At 44.4% G+C, this 20231-nt stretch overlaps 1 protein-coding gene across 2 annotated transcripts in view; it reads right to left on the bottom strand.

Annotated features, from left to right (window-relative positions):
- LOC149458284 (uncharacterized) overlaps positions 1–18433 on the bottom strand; it is an 80325-nt gene extending 61892 nt beyond the window's left edge. Inside the window, exon 1 of one of the 2 annotated variants that reach the window (XR_016313476.1) lies at positions 18048–18433. Coding sequence is in view for 1 of the 2 variants with exons in the window: in XM_089682418.1 (XP_089538544.1) it covers positions 18048–18090 (43 nt within the window). In the remaining variant the exon portion in view is untranslated. The remainder of the gene's footprint in view (positions 1–18047) is intronic. The other variant, XM_089682418.1, reaches the window with a different exon arrangement.
- Between the last annotated feature and the right edge of the window lie 1798 nt (positions 18434–20231).

Here is a 20231-nt window from a genome sequence, read left to right as displayed (position 1 = left end):
TATTGTATTCTGCAGCATGTCTCCAGGCCAAAAATGTTGCATGTTCACACTCTCTGACCGCCATTTCATCTATTAGGTCTGAAGTCTGGCAGTCCTCTCCAGTATTACATATAATGAACATTATGTGCAGGCCTTTGTGGATATCGGTGGCTGCAGATGAGACCCCCTATAGCTCATGACTTAACAACCACTGCTGTAGACTGTCATGACATATCTCTTTCTGAAAATGGCCACCAAGCCTCTTCTTCCTGATTGGAAACCAGGGCTGGATCTAGCCTATCTGATCTGGGGACGCAGCAAAAAAAAAGTCAGGGGGCATAATGTCAACACTGTGTGTGAGTCTCTGTCGCAGTGCCACAACCTGGGAAACACTAGTATGTATTAGGTTGTCATTAGATTAAGGTGATTAAATAGATGTCCCTATCAAAGTGCCCCCTTACATCAGGAGTCCTCATCAGAGTGCCCCTTTATATCAGGTGTCCCCATCAGAGACCCCCCTTACATTAGGTGTCTGCATCTGAGTGCCCCCCTACATCAGTGTCCCCATCAGAGTGCACCCTTAGATCAATTTTCCCCTCAGAAAGCCCCCTTATATCTATGTCCCCAATAGAGTTCACCCTTACATCAACTGTCCCTATCAGAGTTTTCCCTTACATATGATCAGTTATCCCCATTACAGTGCCCCCTTACATCAGTGTCCCCATCAGAGTGCATCCTTAGATCAGGTGTCCCCTCAGAAAGCCCCCTTATAACTATGTCCCTAATAGAGTTCCCCCATACATCAACTGTCCCTATCAGAGTGTTCCCTTACATACGATCAGTTATCCTCATCACAGTTCCCCCCTACATCAGGTGTACCCATCAGAGTGCCCCCTTACATCAGTGTCCCCATCAGAGTGCACCCTTAGATCAGGTGTCCTCTCAGAAAGCCCCCTTATATCAGTGTCCCCAATAGAGTTCCCCCTTACATCAATTGTCCCTTTCAGAGTGTTCCCTTACATATGATCAGTTATCCCCATCACAGTGCCCCCTTACATCAGGTGTACCCATCAGCATTCCCCCATTACATCAAGGGTTTGAAAGAGAGTTCCCCCTTCCGTAGATTGTCCCCATCAGAGTGCCCCCTTCCGTAGACTGTCCCCATCAGAGTGCCCCCTTAAATCAACTGTCCGCATCAGTGGATGCACTCTCAGAGACCTAGGCCCCACCCAGCACCCCCTAGATCTGGCCCTGATGTGTGTCCCCAAACTCACACTGTCTGTGTTCGGGGTCATCCACCAACATGGATGTCAATTTGGGGGCAGCGACTGTATCAGTTCATCTGCTGAGTCCCAATAAAGCCATGTGAACAAGGCCTTACCTGGAGTGAGTATGCAGATTCTGTCTGACTTCACTTGCCACATACTTTGAAATGATTCATAAAGTATTTGCAATTCCAGGCAATAAGTAAAGCCAGTCTATGCTGCAAACGCTGCAGATTTGCTCAAATTTACTCAGTTGACATTAAAGTGCACCTGTCATGAGGGCTTCTGTTGCTGGCCTGCTTCTGAAAGGCTAGTTGCCTGGCCTTGTGGCTGGTACCAGACGTGCACGAGTGTCAGAATCCCTCCTCTCTATGCTTGTTCTAGGTCAGGGACTTAGAAATAATGACGCCATTAACACAAAGAGTCCCTGGTGACTCCTGGATGTTTGCATTGTGATGGTCTAATGCCATCTTCAACCAGAAGCAGATGTGTTGGTATCAAACAATCCTGACACATATGTAATATATAGTGAAGAAAACATCTGCCAATGGGGCCTACAAAACAACCCCGAGCCTGACTATGGAGAGATACAGGAAAGGCCGTATGAGGGGTCACTGACTGAATTACTATCACTCTGCTAGTGACCCCTGTATGTTCAAAGTGAGAATTTGGGGGCAGCAGGAGGTTCTGATATAAGGGGCCTTATTTCCTAGAACATCATGAAAGCCTATCCCCAGGTCTTCCAGTGAGGCATAACTCCATATTCTACATTTCTCCTCCTACAGCCCGCTGTGACCTGCACAGACACCCTTCAAATTTGCTGACAGATCTTTATTTGTGCAGAAACTCAGGACAACTGTCAAGGGGCCTGTCACTGGGGGCAGCCATCTTGGAGGTGACCATCTTGGAAGCTAACCGCATCTATTAAATAGTATATCCTTTTACAGCTTTACAAAAGTACGGCATTTAAAGAAACTGGTTACGGATTGTTCATCAGCAAGACATTAAAGTATAACTAAAGGCAAAACTTTCTTTTTTTAGTTTTAGACAGAATTGAGAGGGATTAGAACCCCGGTCAGGTTTTTATTGCTATCTGTGCCTCCGTTTGGGAGATTTACCCACTCTGTATGTCCTGTAAAAGAAAATCTAAAATTTTGGGTTTTCATCAAAACAGGAAAAGAGAGGAAATCATCCGATGGGGACACTAGTTCTGGTGACAACCAGGGATTCCCTCACTTTGGAGAGATTTCTTCTCACTTCCTGTTTTGGCTATGGGACAGGAAGTGAAGGGAAATCTCCCAGATGGCAAAAAAAAACTTAACTTTCTCTATCCAAAATTTAAAAAAAATGCCTTTAGTTCTAGTTTAAATGTATTAGTTGTTTTGCATTAAATGTAGAGCCTTATTAACCCTTTCCTGCCTGCCCAGTTCAGAATGCCATCCCACCATATACCTATCTTTAGTCCGGGCTGAGAGCCATCATCAACAGCTCAGTCTTTGTGCCGGGAGTGCACAATACAAAACATGAACATTGGCCGCCCAGTGACACATACGTGTGGCGTGTGGGCATTAAGGCCCACCCTTTTGGCGGCGCACATATGTGTTGCGTAGTCGTAAAGGGGTTAAAAAAGGTTCATTTTGAATGGCATCCCAATGCCAGGCAATGAGCCTATGTTGCAGCGTGCCACAGTGCATGATGGTGCATTGCATTGTGTTACAACATTTAGGTTAAGTCTGATTTTATAGATGTTTTGGTGTATTGATGTCAGTGGAGTTTATGTGTGCTACGCTATGCAGAAATGTAAATGGCGCCTCAAAGTAGATGTAAACCCCAAATTAATGGCATTTGGTTTACAAAAGCGGAGTGCATCTACAACTGCCCTTTTAAAATAGAATATGTTTTTCATCTTTTTTCATCTTCTGTCATCTCACTGCTGTTGATATCCTGCAGACTCTTTGAAGCCACAATCTGTCCGCATGTACTGGGCGATGGGATGGCATTTCTCACGGCCGGCTTCCTTATGGTTGACAACAGTGAAACAACCACTTGTAGTCTCCATCAGAAAACCATGTGCAAGGTGACAATGTGCAGGAGCAATTGGGAAACCCTTGGCAGCTACAGCTGTCGATCATCGGGTCCTGGCTGGAGATTACCCGCCAGCACCAGGCGATCGCCGAGGAACACTGTATGTAAACAATACAGATCTCTCCCCTGTCAGCACCAGCACACTGCTTTGTATTGCTCTGCATACACAATTGCCAACAGTGCCCCACAATCTCCCACAGTGCCCCTAAGCCCACTGAGAGCCCAAGTTTCCCACAGTGCCCCCCAACCTACTGCAGAGCCTCCAGCCCCCCCTGGTGCCCCCAACCTCTAATAGTGTGCCTCAGTGCCTCCCACGGTGTCCCCTAGTCCCTGCAGTGCCCTCCAGTCTCCCACAGTGCCCCTGCAAAGACACAGGGTCCTGGAGAAACTCCAGCTCCCTCCAGAAACCTAATCTCCTACAGGGCTACCAAGTTCTCTAACCCTCAGTGGTTCTCAACCAATGGGTCATGGCCCACTGCCAAGCTGCTGCCTCCTTCCTCCTGGGCCTCCAGCTGCAGATCTCCTAACCTACCACAGTGCTTTGAAGATCTCATAGTGCCCCCAACTTCTCATCTGCAGCTGGAGGCCCAGGAGGAAGGAGGCTGCGGCTTGGCAGTGAGCCATGGCCCATTGGTTGAGAACCACTGGGGTTAGAGGACTTGGTAGCCCTGTAGGAGATTAGGTTTCTGGAGGGAGCTTTAGTTTCTCCAGGAAGCTGTGTCTTTGCAGGGGCACTGTCCCACGATTGCCTAGAGTGCTCCAACCCCCCACAGTGCCCCTAGATCTCATAGGAGCCCTTAACCCCCCCCCCTCAATGCCCCCCACCTCCCACAGGTTCTCCAGCCTGCTGCAGAGCCTCCAGCCCTCCTTGGTGCTCCCAACCTCCAACAATGTGTGCCACAGTGCCTCCCAATCTCCCATGGAATTTCCTGGAAAGTCCCCAACCACCTGGAGAAATTCCAGATCCCACCAGAAACATAATCTCCTACGGGGCTACCAAGTCCCCTAACACCCTCCAGAAGCCCCTTCTTGCCACCGGGGCACCCACCCCTACCCAGAGCCTTCCAGAATTTCATTATATATTTTGCATTACCATACTTTTGAGCGAGTATAAACTTTTTTTTTTCACTGGAAGGTTTTAGAAGAATGTATCAGGCCCTGGTCGCAGCAAGGTTGGGAAGTACTACTGCAGTCTACATCAGACCACAAACACATGATCCATGCCGTTATGAGTTTGAGCTCCCATTAAGTTTTTCCACTGTTGCTCCAAGGCATTGCCTATCTGTTCTATATAGGGCAGCGTGAAATGCTCCGACTTGATGAGAAGTAGACGTTAGATGGAGTCAGCTGAATCCTAATCCTATTCTGAGCAGAACACTTAATTACCGCCAGAGCCGTGCTGCTGCTTTTACTTTGCTAAGTAAGCCATTACTCGGCCCCAACCGCGCTGAAATATCAGCAACACACAGAAATGGAGGGAAGTGTAACCAAGAAGGACATCGATACGGCACAAAACATGGACACCTTGAAAGTGTGAGAAGGTCTCGGTGTTATTGAGAAAACAGGGCAGGAGGGGAGCGATGGAGCCCCGGGGAACAGATACATCATGCACAGAGAAGGAAAGATGATCTGGAATTCAATAAAATGTTCAATCCTCATACATTTCAATGAGGAGCTAGAACTGCAGACAAAATCACTTTTAGTCTCCATGCATCCGGGGTGTTTTGATAACACTGGTAACGTTAGCCATGTAAAGTCACATTAAAATCGTGAGTTTTCAGCATTTTTGCATTAACGTTTAGTGACATTTTGCCGCGTTTAGCAGCGTTTTTCCGCGTTTGCGGGGTTTTTTTACCAAAGAAAAAACTTTTTTTGGGTCCAAAAACATTGGTTCGCGGTGTTTTACCGCGTTTTTCAGCGTTAGAGCATTTTTCCAGCTAAAAAATTCCTCTAGAAACCCACTAGTCCTAGGTTTTTTCCAGCCAAAAAACGATGATTCCAGTCTATGTGTGTATGGACATATAGGATAACATGCCAGGGATGGACACATAGGATAACATGCTGGGGATGGACACATAGGATAACATGCTGGGGATGGACACATAGGATAACATGCCGGGGATGAACACATAGGATAACATGCCGGAGATGGACACAGGATAACATGCTGGGAATGGACACATAGGATAACATGCCGGGGATGGACACATAGGATAACATGCTGGGGATGGACACATAGGATAACATGCTGGAGATGGACACATAGGATAACACGCTGGGGATGGATACATAGGATAACACGCTGGGGATGGACACATAGGATAACACGCTGGGGATGGACACATAGGATAACATGCTGGAGATGGACACATAGGATAACATGCTGGAGATGGACACATAGGAGAACACGCTGGGGATGGACACATATGAGAACACGCTGAGGATGGACACATAGGATAACATGCTGGGAAAGGACACATATGATAACACGCCGGGGATGGACACATAGGATAACATGCTGGGGATGGACACATAGGATAACACGCTGGGGATGGACACATAGGATAACATGCTGGGGGGTTTACTGGCTGTAGAAAAAAACATCAAAAGCCAAAAACATCCGCTGTAAAAATGTCCCATGTGCATGAGGACTTAAAGCTGAACTCCGTGCCACAAAGTTTAATTGAAATATATTCCTCAATATCCACAAAGCATACTTATCCACCCAATGTCTTCAGAAACCCAGGATGCAAACCCAGGAATTACCTTGTAAAAGTAGCTGTGACGTCATCACTGTGCTGTATGTAGCCTGAGCAGAGAGAACTGCATTCAAATTGTTATGCCCTTGCGATCTGCAGGGGATGTGCATGCAATGTTAATGACACCCCAAATGTAAGTCGCAAACAGTGCGTTTACCTCCACCGGATCACATGGTACAAAATCACCAGGCAATCCGATTACAGTGCGTTTTTAAAATTGATGCATGCGCTACTTTAGTGCGATTTGAGCCCGTTCAAAATTAATGGGCTCAGTTCGCACCACACTAAACCGCATATGGATTGCACAGGAATGCGGCGCGCTTCCTATGCGTTTCATATGCGATTCATAGTGTGAACCTATGAATAGGAATACCCAAAAGTGTTGACAGGCACATTCACTAGACACAAGCCATTGCACCTGCATAGGGCACAGCAGCGATCACTGTAGTAGTGGCAATTACTACAGTGATTTTCCGCTTCCATAGCGGTCCCACAGGTATAACACATACATATACTATTTACATTGCTGATACATAAAAGATAGGGCTGCATCGACTAAATAGCTAAGAAACATGTCAAGACTCAAAATTGCGAGGACCCTTGAAATGGCGAATAACTATGGTACACTTTTACAGGTTATCAGTTCAGAGATAACTATGAAATATGGCCCTAGAATTATTGCTCTCACCCCAACATTTGAAGCAATATCTTACACGTGTGCAATCTATTATATTTTTTGCTTTTTTACTTCTACTTTGTTTTTTTTCATGTAACTTTATTGCTATCAAGGGGACAAACAAGGTGATAATATATGCAGGTGACATGTTTTCTTTCTGGAGACATCAGGGGTCTTTTAAGCTCCATGTACACGGGACGTTTGGAAAACTCTTCTGAACGATGGAAACTGACTGCTGGAAAACATAGGTTAAAAAACATCAGTTTGGCCGCGCTTGCATAAAAGATAACCTCAGGAGACCCTCCCAAATGCCCAGAATGCACTGAAAAATAGTAAATTAACTATTTCAGACATTTTGAGAGAAATAGAGAGAGCAGAAGCAGAGAGAGCAGTATGTGTTGAGATGACCTGTCTTTTCTGGTTGTATTCACTATGGATCCCATCATGAGCATAATGCGGCACGTTCTAACATTTTTTCCTTCACGCGAAACCTGGAACTGACTGCGCTGGTGTACCGGGTCCATTTGAATACATGGAAAACACTTTGCATGCATTTCTGATGATGAAAAAAGGCTCTGGACAGCATCTGGATATGGAACAGTTAAAAAACGCTTCTAAACGCAAACGCTTATAAATGCAGTTAACAGCGTTTATTATTATATTATTATTATACAGGATTTATATATTATTATTATTATTACACAGGATTTATATATTATTATTATTATACAGGATTTATATATTATTATTATACAGGATTTATATATTATTATTATTATTATTATTATTATTAAACAGGATTTATATATTATTATTATTATTATTATACAGGATTTATATATTATTATTATACAGGATTTATATATTATTATACAGGATTTATATATTATTATTATTATACAGGATTTATATATTATTACTATTATTATTATACAGGATTTATATATTATTATTATTATACAGGATTTATATATTATTATTATACAGGATTTATATAGCGCCAACAGTTTTCTCAGCGCTTTACAATATAACGGGAGACAATACAGCAACAATACAGTTCAATACAAGAGGGTTAGGAGGGCCTGATCCTGGGAGCTTACAATCTAGTTTACAAGCGTTTGGCATTTGAAACGCCGGTAAAATCTACTCCTGAATGCAAGTTTGGTGCCTTCTAAAAAACGACTGTAAACTCAACTGCCTGTAAACGACGATGTGTACATGGACACATAGGAAAACATTAGGGAGAGTTCAGGGGCTGCTGAAAAAAACGCTGAACAGCTCCTGAATGTCAGTTTAGCAGCTGCATTGTACATGAGCCCTAAGATTTGCAATGTTTTCCCTGCCTTCCAATGCTGCATTGGAAGGCAGGGAAAACATTGCAAATCTAAGGGCTCATGTACAATGCAGCTGCTAAACTGACGTTCAGGAGCGTTTTTTTCAGCAGCCTCTTGACAAGCACAGATCGGCCCTTCTCACCCCTGTACAAGTGATCGGACCACCTAGATCACTGTAACTAAACAGCCAATTGCCAGCTGAAAATGCTCATGGCTGCAGCCATAGGCTTGTTTTAACTGTGTCCTTTCCATAGTTACATAGTTAGTCTGGCTGAAGAAAGACAAAAGTCCATCCAGTTCAACTATTAAAAAAAAAAAAGTCACAATCCCATACTCACAGTTGATCCAGAGGAAGGCAAAAAAAACCAGCAAAGCATGATCCAATTTGCTCCTGCAGGGAAAAAAAAATAAGCATTCCCAAGCAGTCTCCCATCCAGGTAGTAACCAGGCCCAACCCTGCTTGGCTATTGAGATCAGATGAGATTCAGGCGCATTCAGGGTAATGTGGCCATAAGATGTTTTAAAATGGCCCAGGGACATGAAGTGGTTGAAGAGTCGTGAGTTTGTAGAGAATCGGTCAGCTACTGTTTATAGGTGGCTCCAGGGTTAATTGGATGTGATTACATGCACACTGTTTCTTTGTTTTATTTTTCTGAGCCCTGAGGAAGGGGCGGAGTTACAGCCCCAGAAACGCGTTGGCTTTATAAACAGCCTGTCATTAGAATAAACTTGGACTTGAAAAATCACAGTTGCAGCGTTTTTCCAAGATGCACATTTTTGTGTTTTGTCGCACATTTAGGAAACGCGCAGGTTTGAATGCAATCTAAAGGGAAACAGTTGGGGGCACTAAAAACACAGCTCAACCGTTCATTTTTAATGCCCCCCCCCCAATGGCAAGTCTAAATGAGACTTTAGGGCTCTTTAACACTGACGGCCATGGGGCAGTAAAAACAAACAACTCAGACGCAGTTTTACTGCCCCATTGGCCACTCGCTGGAATCCTAACATTACAGGCTGACAGGGTAGTACACATGCTATGGCCACAATGCTCTGCTTCATTCTGAACCCACCTGTCAAACCCGCCCATCAAAATCTGAAGCCACCTATCAAATTCGCCCATCAAAATCTGAACCCACCTGTCAAACTTGCCCATCAATCAAACCCGCCCATCAAAATCTGAACCCACCTGTCAAACTCGCCCATCAATCAAACCCGCCCATCAAAATCTGAACCCACCTGTCAAACTCGCCCATCAATCAAACCCACCCATCAAAATCTGAACCCACCTGTCAAACTCGTCCATCAACCAAACCCGCCTATCAAAATCTAAACCCACCTGTCAAACCCGCCCATCAATCAAACCCGCCCATCAAAATCTGAACCCACCTGTCAAACTCGAGATCAATGGGAGTTGCACTGCAAGTGGCTGGCTAGCAGTTGCGGCTTGGTCCCATAATGTACAATTGCCCTTGGGCAATTAAAAAAAAGTTAAAAAATAAAAAAATAGGTGGTTGCATCGCCTCCTGAACGCCTGACAGCTGCTATACCGCCCTCTTAAAAGCGAACCACTACGTATCGCTTTTCAGATTGCATGCTGAAAGAGCCCTTACTGTGTAATGGAAGAGGGTACCAACCAAAAAAGCATGGTTTGGGTATCATGATCCTAACTCTCCCTCGCTCAGATCTACACGACAGTCCCAGCATTCATTTAGTAGACATGGGCCCCTACCTCCCAGAGGGCCCCCTACCTGCCAGAGGGCCCCCTACCTCCTAGAGGGCCCCCTACCTGCCAGAGGGCCCCTGTGCAGCTGCAGAGTTTACACTAATGGTCAGTTCCACCCCGGGCCAACACTTCAATCAGATGGCTACCACCCTTGACCCTGAACTAGCCAGAATGTCTCAGGTCACTTCCAAACCCCGAACCGCCACGCTCCATGGCAGCTGATGATCTTTGGGACTAATTGATTGCATGATTAGCAGGGCCCAGGAAAAAACGGTGACACGTTCAATTACAGCGTCTAGATACAACACCACCCCCTCAAGTTGGCTTCCCGGAGGCATCAAAGGGAAGATTGCACAAGCTGCAGTCTGGAGGCAGAAAATCCCGACAGGCAATCAGTACGGACAAACGTCATTGGCTGATGGTCACCAGGATCAGGAAAAAGCGCGGGCTGCATTTTGTAGGGTTTGGGAACACCAGAGATACCATGAAAACGACGTCAATTATAGACCCGGCAGACAAAATGATTCCAAAACTGCAAAGTCTGAGCCCAGAACCGACATCTATGTGTTGTGGGAATGCATGTTACTGCACATCACATGCGTGTAATGCACTTGGTATAGCACCCTACCACCCTAACACACTAAAGCACCCTAATACCCTAACACACTAAAGCACCCTAACACCCTAACACACTAAAGCACCCTAATACCCTAAAGCACCCTAACACCCTAACACACTAAAGCACCCTAATACCCTAACACACTAAAGCACCCTAACACACTAAAGCACCCTAACACACTAAAACACCCTAATACCCTAAAGCACCCTAACACCCTAACACACTAAAGCACCCTAACACCCTAAAGCACCCTAACACACTAAAGCACCCTAACACCCTAAAGCACCCTAACACACTAAAGCACCCTAATACCCTAACACACTAAAACACCCTAACACCCTAACACACTACAGCACCCTAACACCCTAAAGCACCCTAACACACTAAAACACCCTAATACCCTAAAGCACCCTAACACCCTAACACACTAAAGCACCCTAACACCCTAAAGCACCCTAACACACTAAAGCACCCTAACACCCTAAAGCACCCTAACACACTAAAGCACCCTAACACCCTAACACACTAAAACACCCTAACACCCTAAAGCACCCTAACACCCTAACACACTACAGCACCCTAACACCCTAAAGCACCCTAACACACTAAAGCACCCTAACACCCTAAAGCACCCTAACACACTAAAGCACCCTAACACCCTAACACCCTAAAGCACCCTAACACACTAAAGCACCCTAACACCCTAAAGCACCCTAACACACTAAAGCACCCTAAAGCACCCTAACACACTAAAACACCCTAACACCCTAAAGCACCCTAACACCCTAAAGCACCCTAACACACTACAGCACCCTAACACCCTAAAGCACCCTAACACCCTAACACACTACAGCACCCTAACACCCTAACACACTAAAGCACCCTAAAGCACCCAAATACCCTAAAGCACCCTAACACACTAGCACCCTAACACACTAAAGCACCCTAACACCCTAAAGCACCCTAATACACTAGCACCCTAACACCCTAACACACTTAAGCACCCTAACACACTCAAGCACCTTAACACCCTAACACCCTAAAGCACCCTAACACCCTAACACACTAAAGCAACACGTGTTGCAGCAAAAATGTGTGCCTTGTTTAGACTAGCGGTTGGGGGCGTTAAAAACATGCGGTTGAGCTGCGTTTTTAACAGCTCCCAACTCCCCCCCCCCAATAAGCTGCAATGGCAATAAACAGGCGGTGTCCACATGCCGCAGTCGCAAAGCTTTGCTTCACACCTGGGGCATCCAACATATTGCAGTCGGCGGGTGGTGAGCCCACCCAATGCAACCCATTGACATGAATGAGGAAGTGTCGCATGCACCTGCAACAGTTGTGGTGCGTCTGTCCTGCAAGGAGGTGAGGTGTTACATTGCCTCCTCACTGTCCACTGCCTCTGAAAACTGATCCAAATGCAGATCGCTTTTCAGAGCAGCAGCAGATTTAGCCGTAAAGCACAGCATTACTGTGACACACGAAGGGCGGCGTAGCTGATCTCAACTCCTGAAAATGCCATCTGCCTGGCTGTCATGCTGGTTCAATATTTCCTTTCCCTGACTCCGAACAAATAGACAGATCAGGATTTCTGACTTTTCTTCGAGTTTTCCCGACTGCCTGCTTGTTCCGAGTCAGTGACTCTGACAGCACCGAAGCCAAAGGATCAGCATGACAGCCAGGCATGGAGCACTCTAAAGCTGCGTCTGGACTTTATAAAAGGCTCAGAATGCTGTGCTTTATTTTCACCCACATGGACAATCTTGGCATTTTCCCCAGTTGGGTTTAAAAACATGAATGAAGTGAATCTAAATCTGACTGCAGACCTTACAATGTAATTGTACCATCTCTTGAAAGGTGACCATACACTATACAATCTGATTGTACAATCTACTTTAGATCTGCCATCAGCCATGTAGAGCAAGAGACAGTGTGACCGGATATAACGTGAATGGATTATTTACATCTGACCTCATATAACATTCTAAGATGTCATTGTCAATATTTTTAAATCCTCAGCTGTCAATAAAATAAAGCCTGGTGACACTGCCATGAAGATCGGTATTCAGGCACTTCCTGTTATAGGGTGACAACGCTCTGCCCATTTCCCAATTGTCCTCCAGGGTTGTCACTTCATAACACGGGCTTCCAATGGAGGCTGTTCAACACACATTACTCTGGCATGGTTCATGATTGTCAACCCGCTCTGAGAAATGCCATATGCAGCCATCGTTAAAGCGCATGCGCATGAGAAGAGGCCGCAGCAGGAGATCAGCACAGATAGGACACAGAGGAATTTATTGATGTTTAGGGCACTGAGCACTTCCTCCAGTGGTTAATGAACAAATCTCTACTCTGTTCTAGGGTGACAACACTCTGGCCCTGTCTCCTAGTAGTTTTCTTGCGTTGTCACACAGGCCAATGGAGACTTTGAATGACCATCTCTAGGCCAGGGGCGGACTGACTATTCGAGCACTCGGGCACTACCCGAGAGCCTGGGGTCAGTAGGGGGCCCCATGAGATGCCCCTGGTACCTTTTTTATAGGCTTTTTTGGGTGTGCTTTGAATGTGGACAAGGATATAGGGGCCCCATGATCCCCTATTGCCCGGGGGCCCCATTAGTTGTCAGTCCGCCCCTGCTCTAGGCACAGTCCACTAGTGGAGATGAGTTTCGGTTCTGAACCAAGACGTTAGCTGTCATTTCTCAGCCCCGCCCAGAGAGGCGGGGATTGCTGTGACTTCACTGACTTAATATGGGCACAGGGCATTATTAGATCGGTGCAGCTTTAAAGTCACGAGACGTTGACAGCCAACCAGGGGCGGACTGACCATTTGGAAACTCGGGCACTGCCCGAGGGCCCGGGGTCAGTAGGGGGCCCCATGAAATGCCCCTGGTACCTTTTTGTTAGGCATTTTTGGGTGTGCTTTGAATGTGGACAAGGACATAGGGGCCCCATGATCCCCTATTGCCCGGGGGCCCCATTAGTTGTCAGTCCGCCCCTGCTCTAGGCACAGTCCACTAGTGGAGATGAGTTTGGGTTCTGAACCAAGAAGTTGGCTGTCATTTCTCAGTGCGGCTTTAAAGTCACGAGACGTTGACAGCCAACCAGGGGTTTTTTCATAGGCTTTTTTTAGTTTGGGCAAGGACACAGGGGCCCCATGATCCCCTATTCCCCGGGGGCCCCATGAGTTGTCAGTCCGCCCCTGCAGCCGACCGTTCTGTGTGACTTGATTGCGACTTGCTGCCACTCAGTGCAATTAACATCATTAACTGAAGTCAATGCAAGTCGCAATTTATTTCAGGTACTTATATAGCACCATCAATTTACGCAGCACTTTACATACATATTGTACATTCACATCAGTCCCTAATGCCGGCCATACATGGGTCGAAATTCGACCGATTTTTCCTCCAAAAATCGGACAAAAGAATAATCGTCCGATTTTCGCTCTGTTAGTGGGTCAATGGGACCGGCAGATTTTCGTGGTTCCTCCCCTTTTCGGTGATCGGGCATGTTGGAAAATTCATGACAAACGACCGATTTTCGACTCGATGATTAAATCGTACGATCGTTTTTCTGAAAAGAATATGCACATGAGCCGTGACCTGGATGGTCAGGATTGTTTTCTGTTAGATCTGACAGCAGGTTCATGTGGGCAATCACGGCCCGTTGAAGAAGCCAGTCTGTGGGCCGTATCCGGCTCTTCCTTTTCTTGCTCCTCCAGTGCTGCCAGGACAAGCACCATTATGGCGTTTCTTTCGTCTGGAGATGTGGCTGGGCTTTGTTGTGCAATCTAGTGTCATTCGGACAGATTGTTCGTGCGAAACGCTTACAATGTTCGTTCACTCAGCCTCTCTGTATAGTGGGGGAGGGTCTGAAAGGTCACAAATTACATTTCCTGTTATATGGGGTGATCTTTACGACTCGGTCGGACGATTTTCAAAATCATTAATGGCACCATCGGATTACCGAGCGAACAACATTTTAGATTTTCGGACGAAAAATCGTTTGGGATTTGACCCATGTATGGCCTGCATTACCCTCAAGGGGCGTACAATCTAAGGTCCCTAACTCACATTCATACATACACATACTAGGGACAATTTAGACAGGATCCAATTAACCTACCAACATGTCCTTGGAGTGTGGGAGGAAACTGGAGTACCCGGAGGAAACCCACGCAGGCACAGGGAGAACATGCAAACTCCAGGCACAGGGAGAACATGCAAACTCCAGGCACAGGGAGAACATGCAAACTCCAGGCACAGGGAGAACATGCAAACTCCAGGCACAGGGAGAACATGCAAACTCCAGGCACAGGGAGAACATGCAAACTCCAGGCACAGGGAGAACATGCAAATTCCAGGCACAAGAAGAACATGCAAACTCCAGGCACAAGGAGAACATGCAAACTCCAGGCACAGGGAGAACATGCAAATTCCAGGCACAAGGAGAACATGCAAACTCCAGGCACAGGGAGAACATGCAAACTCCAGGCACAGGGAGAACATGCAAACTCCAGGCACAGGGAGAACATGCAAACTCCAGGCACAAGGAGAACATGCAAATTCTAGGCACAAGAAGAACATGCAAACTCCAGGCACAAAGAGAACATGCAAACTCCAGGCACAGGGTGAACATGCAAACTCCAGGCACAAGGAGAACATGCAAACTCCAGGCACAGGGAGAACATGCAAATTCCAGGCACAGGAAGAACATGCAAACTCCAGGCCCAGGGAGAACATGCAAACTCCCGGCACAGGGAGAACATGCAAACTCCAAGCACAGGGAGAACATGCAAACTCCAAGCACAGGGAGAACATGCAAACTCAGGGCACAGGGAGAACATGCAAACTCCAGACACAGGGAGAACATGCAAACTTCAGGCACAGGGAGAACATGCAAATTCCAGGCACAGGGAGAACATGCAAATTCCAGGCACAGGGAGAACATGCAAACTCCAGGCACAGGGAGAACATGCAAACTCCAGGCACAGGGAGAACATGCAAATTCCAGGCACAGGGAGAACATGAAAACTCCAGGCACAGGGAGAACATGAAAACTCCAGGCAAGTCACATGACAAGTTGCACTCTTGTGAACAGCGGCTAACAACACATAGGAAGTGGCCGAAAACTGGCTGCAGTAGATCTGCCACGCCGAGCTGCCATAAATTCATGAACAAACACAAAGTGGAGAAAACGATTGCATGGTTAGTTGTCTATAATACATAACGGTTCGCTCCGAAAACCCCAGCACCAAGAAACCCAACCTTGGGAAATGCCACCGGAGGAAGTGGCTGCAAAGAGGCTGCGGAAAATCAGCAGCCAGGACATGCACCACAGTCTATAGAAAAAAGGAAAAAGAAAAAAAACCAACAACAACAAAAAAAGGTGTAAAGTGTTGTTTCTGAGAAATGTCACCCAGCTAGGCTCTGTAATGAAATGCTGGGCTCTCTGTGCTGCACATCAGATGATAATCTATGCAGAGACAGCCAGATCTGAACACATCAAGGAGGAGGAGGGAGGGGTGGTGGCTTTTGAAGTCTGAAAATCAGGGATGCTCCCCCCTAAAATCAGAGACATCTGTCAGCTCAATCCCATGCCATGCCATGCCAGCCCCATCCATCCAGCAAAGGATCCGGTGGGTGCGGAGTGCATACAGTATACAGTGTACAGAGTGCATAGTAGCCATCCATCTGTATGGAGTAGCCTTCCAAATGTATATAGTGTATAGAGTGTATATTGTATATAGTGTATATTGTATATAGTGTATATTGTATATAGAGTATAGAGTGTATATTGTATATAGTGTATATTGTATATAGAGTATAGAGTGTATATTGTATATAGTGTATATTGTATATAGTGTATATTGTATATAGAGTATAGAGTGTATATTGTATATAGTGTATATTGTATATAGTGTATATAGAGTATATAGTGTATATTGTATATAGTGTATAGAGTGTATATTGTATATAGAGTATATAGAGTATAGAGTGTATATTGTATATAGTGTATATTGTATATAGTGTATATTGTATATAGAGTATAGAGTGTATATTGTATATAGTGTATATTGTATATAGTGTATATAGAGTATATAGTGTATATTGTATATAGTGTATATTGTATATAGTGTATATTGTATATAGTGTATAGAGTGTATATTGTATATAGTGTATATTGTATATAGTGTATATAGTGTATAGAGTGTATATTGTATATAGTGTATATTGTATATAGTGTATATTGTATATAGTGTATAGAGTGTATATTGTATATAGTGTATATAGTGTATATTGTATATAGTGTATATAGTGTATAGAGTGTATATTGTATATAGTGTATATAGAGTATAGAGTGTATATAGTATATAGTGTATAGAGTGTATATTGTATATAGTGTATATTGTATATAGTGTATATTGTATATAGTGTATATAGAGTATAGAGTGTATATAGTATATAGTGTATAGAGTGTATATTGTATATAGTGTATATAGAGTATAGAGTGTATATAGTATATAGTGTATAGAGTGTATATTGTATATAGTGTATATTGTATATAGTGTATATTGTATATAGTGTATATAGTGTATAGAGTGTATAGTATATATAGTGTATATTGTATATAGTGTATAGAGTGTATATTGTATATAGTGTATATTGTATATAGTGTATATTGTATATAGTGTATATAGAGTATAGAGTGTATATAGTATATAGTGTATAGAGTGTATATTGTATATAGTGTATATAGAGTATAGAGTGTATATTGTATATAGTGTATATTGTATATAGTGTATATAGTGTATAGAGTGTATAGTATATATAGTGTATAGAGTATCTAGAGTGCATAGAGTGTATATAGTATATAGTGTATAGAGTGTATAGTAGCCATCCATATGCATACAGTATTTAGGGTATATAGTGTAATAGTGAATACAGTATATATATTGTATATATAGTGTATTGTAGCCATCCATATGTATATAGTGTATACAGTATATAGAGTATACAATGTATATGGAGTATAGAGTATATTTATAGTGTATAGTAGCCATCCATCTGTACAGAGTGTATATACAGTATATATAGTATACAGTATATATGGAGTGTGTGTATATATATATATAGTAGCCATCCACATGTACGGAGTGTATACAGTATATATAGTATACAGTGTATATGAAGTATATATATATATAGTAGCCATCCATATGTACGGAGTGTATACAGTATATATAGTACAGTGTATATGAAGTATATATATATATATATAGTAGTGATCCATATGTACGGAGTGTATACAGTATATATAGTACAGTGTATATGAAGTATATATATATATATATAGTATCCATCCATATGTACGGAGTGTATACAGTATATATAGTACAGTGTATATGAAGTATATATATATATATAGTAGTGATCCATATGTACGGAGTGTATATACAGTATATAGGGTACACAGTGTATATGAAGTATATATATATAGTAGCCATCCATATGTACGGAGTGGGGGCTGTGCGCCGGATCATGCCCATACATCATCCAGCAAGGCAATGCAGCATTCTCTATGACCTTGTGGGCTACTTACCGGCCCCTGGAAGCAGCCAAAGCAGCAGAAGGAAGCGGATCATCCTGGGGCCATGGAGCTCAGAGGCAGGCTGGTGCCGAGCGGGGTTGGTTGGGATCCAGGCGCAGGTAGGGTGCTGGGCTTTCAGATCTCCCCCGTCCTCCCGGCTGTCAAAGCCCAGCACGGCTCCCCGGGAGAGGATTGGGGATCAGGGGTGCCGGGGGGCGGAGCCCGGCTGCACATGTTCAGGACACCCCGATCCCAGCTGTGTGCTCTGCCCGTGTCACATCCACACTACTGTCACTTGTAGATCCCAAATCTCCTCCCCCAAACCTGGAGGAGGAGGGGGAGGAGGGGGGGGGCTCCATACACCACCCCCCACTGCTGCATCTGGGGGCCACACCACCCCCAGCTGCTCCTCAGCGGATAATGGGATCCTTCTGGATGCATGCTCCGTAATAAATCCCAGGCAGCGTCTTCATCTTCCAGCCCAACGCACACGGAGCGATAAAACTGAACGACCGATATCTGCTGCGACAAAACCATCCACGAGCGACTGGGAAAAAAAGATCGCAATAACTGAAAAAATGGCGCATATGGCAGTTTTCCACATCCACACACGCTTCAATAAACGATCAATTTATTTTCCGATCGCTCTCTTTCGATAGGAGTAATCAATCATATCATAAATCAATTATAGTTGACAACCTATTCAATCAAATCTGCCGACAGCCATAACTTCCCTTCTGAACTATTCAATCAACTCGATCGACTCGATTTTGATTAAACTGAGTCGATTGTCCAGAAAATGATCGATCGCTTTGCATTGAGATACATTGTTCCTGAATACGATCGTATTTTGATCAGATTATGGGATTACACGATGGAAAAAGAAATGCAAATGATCATTTACGATCATAATGGTGGCCATACACGCTTCGATATATGATTGATTTATTTTCTGATCAGTTTCTTCCGATAGGAATAATCGATCGATCTATTCAATCCATATGACACACACGGGGAAGAGGATTTAGATCGATTAGTTAAGACGTGATCATAACGAACAATTACAAATGATTGATCTCAGCATGTCATCTCATAATCTGACCGATGAAAATACAATCTCATTCTTGAATTTGGCATTGGTAGCCACGCACGCTTCAGATTTTTTTTTTGTGTGTGATTCGATCAATGTGATCGAATCTGCAAGCAATTGAATAGCTATAACAGTTTTGAATCAATTTCAATTGGATTCAATCAAACTCAGCCAGGGCAAAATACAATCGACCAGTCTTGTTTTTCTGATCAGTCTCTTCCAATAGGAATAATCGATTATAGCCAACAATCTATTAGATTGATATGACACACACAGGGAAGTGGATTTTGATCGATTAGTTAAGATGTGATCACAACGAATGATCATAAATGATTGATCTCACCATCAGGGGCGGACTGACCATTTGGAAACTCGGGCATTGCCCGAGGGCCCGGGGTTAGCAGGGGGCCCCATGAGATGCCCCTGGTACCTTTTTCATAGGCTTTTTTGAGTTTGGGCAAGGCCACAGGGGCCCCATGATCCCCTATTGCCCGGGGGCCCCATGAGTTGTCAGTCCACCCCTGCTCACCATATCATCTCATAATCCGATCGATGGAAATACAGTCGTATTCATGAACATGGTATTGGTGGCCCCATATTCTTCAGGGTTTTTTTTTTCTTGTTGTAAGATCACAGCACAATTCGATTGAATCTGCAAACGATCGAATAGCCATAACAATTTAGAATCAGTTTCGATGATTCAATCAAGTTTAGCCAGGGCAGAATACTATCGATCACTTTGCACCAATCAGCAGCACTGAGATACTTTGTTCGTGAATACAATCGTATATCGATAGATTCGATTACATGGAGGAAACAGAGGTGCGATCAATAACTGATGATTGTAATGGTGGCTAGAAATGCTTCGATAAACGATCAATTTCTTTTCTGATCAATCTCTTCCAATAGGAATAATCAATTATAGTTGACAACCCATCCATCAATATGCCACACAGGAGGAAGTGGATTTAGATAGATACAATCATAATGTACAATCATCAATCACACCCAGGGGCGGACTGACCATTTGGAAACTCGGGCACTGCCCGAGGGCCCAGGGTCAGTAGGGGGCCCCATGAGATGGCCCTGGTACCTTTTTCATAGGC

This window comes from Staurois parvus, unplaced genomic scaffold (genome assembly GCF_062004578.1).
Source record: "Staurois parvus isolate SC_StPar_1 unplaced genomic scaffold, SC_StPar_1.0 ptg000289l, whole genome shotgun sequence".
NCBI lineage: Eukaryota > Metazoa > Chordata > Amphibia > Anura > Ranidae > Staurois > Staurois parvus.
The sequence above is the reverse complement of the archived record's forward strand: the minus strand, read 5'-3'. Positions and strand labels throughout refer to the sequence as shown.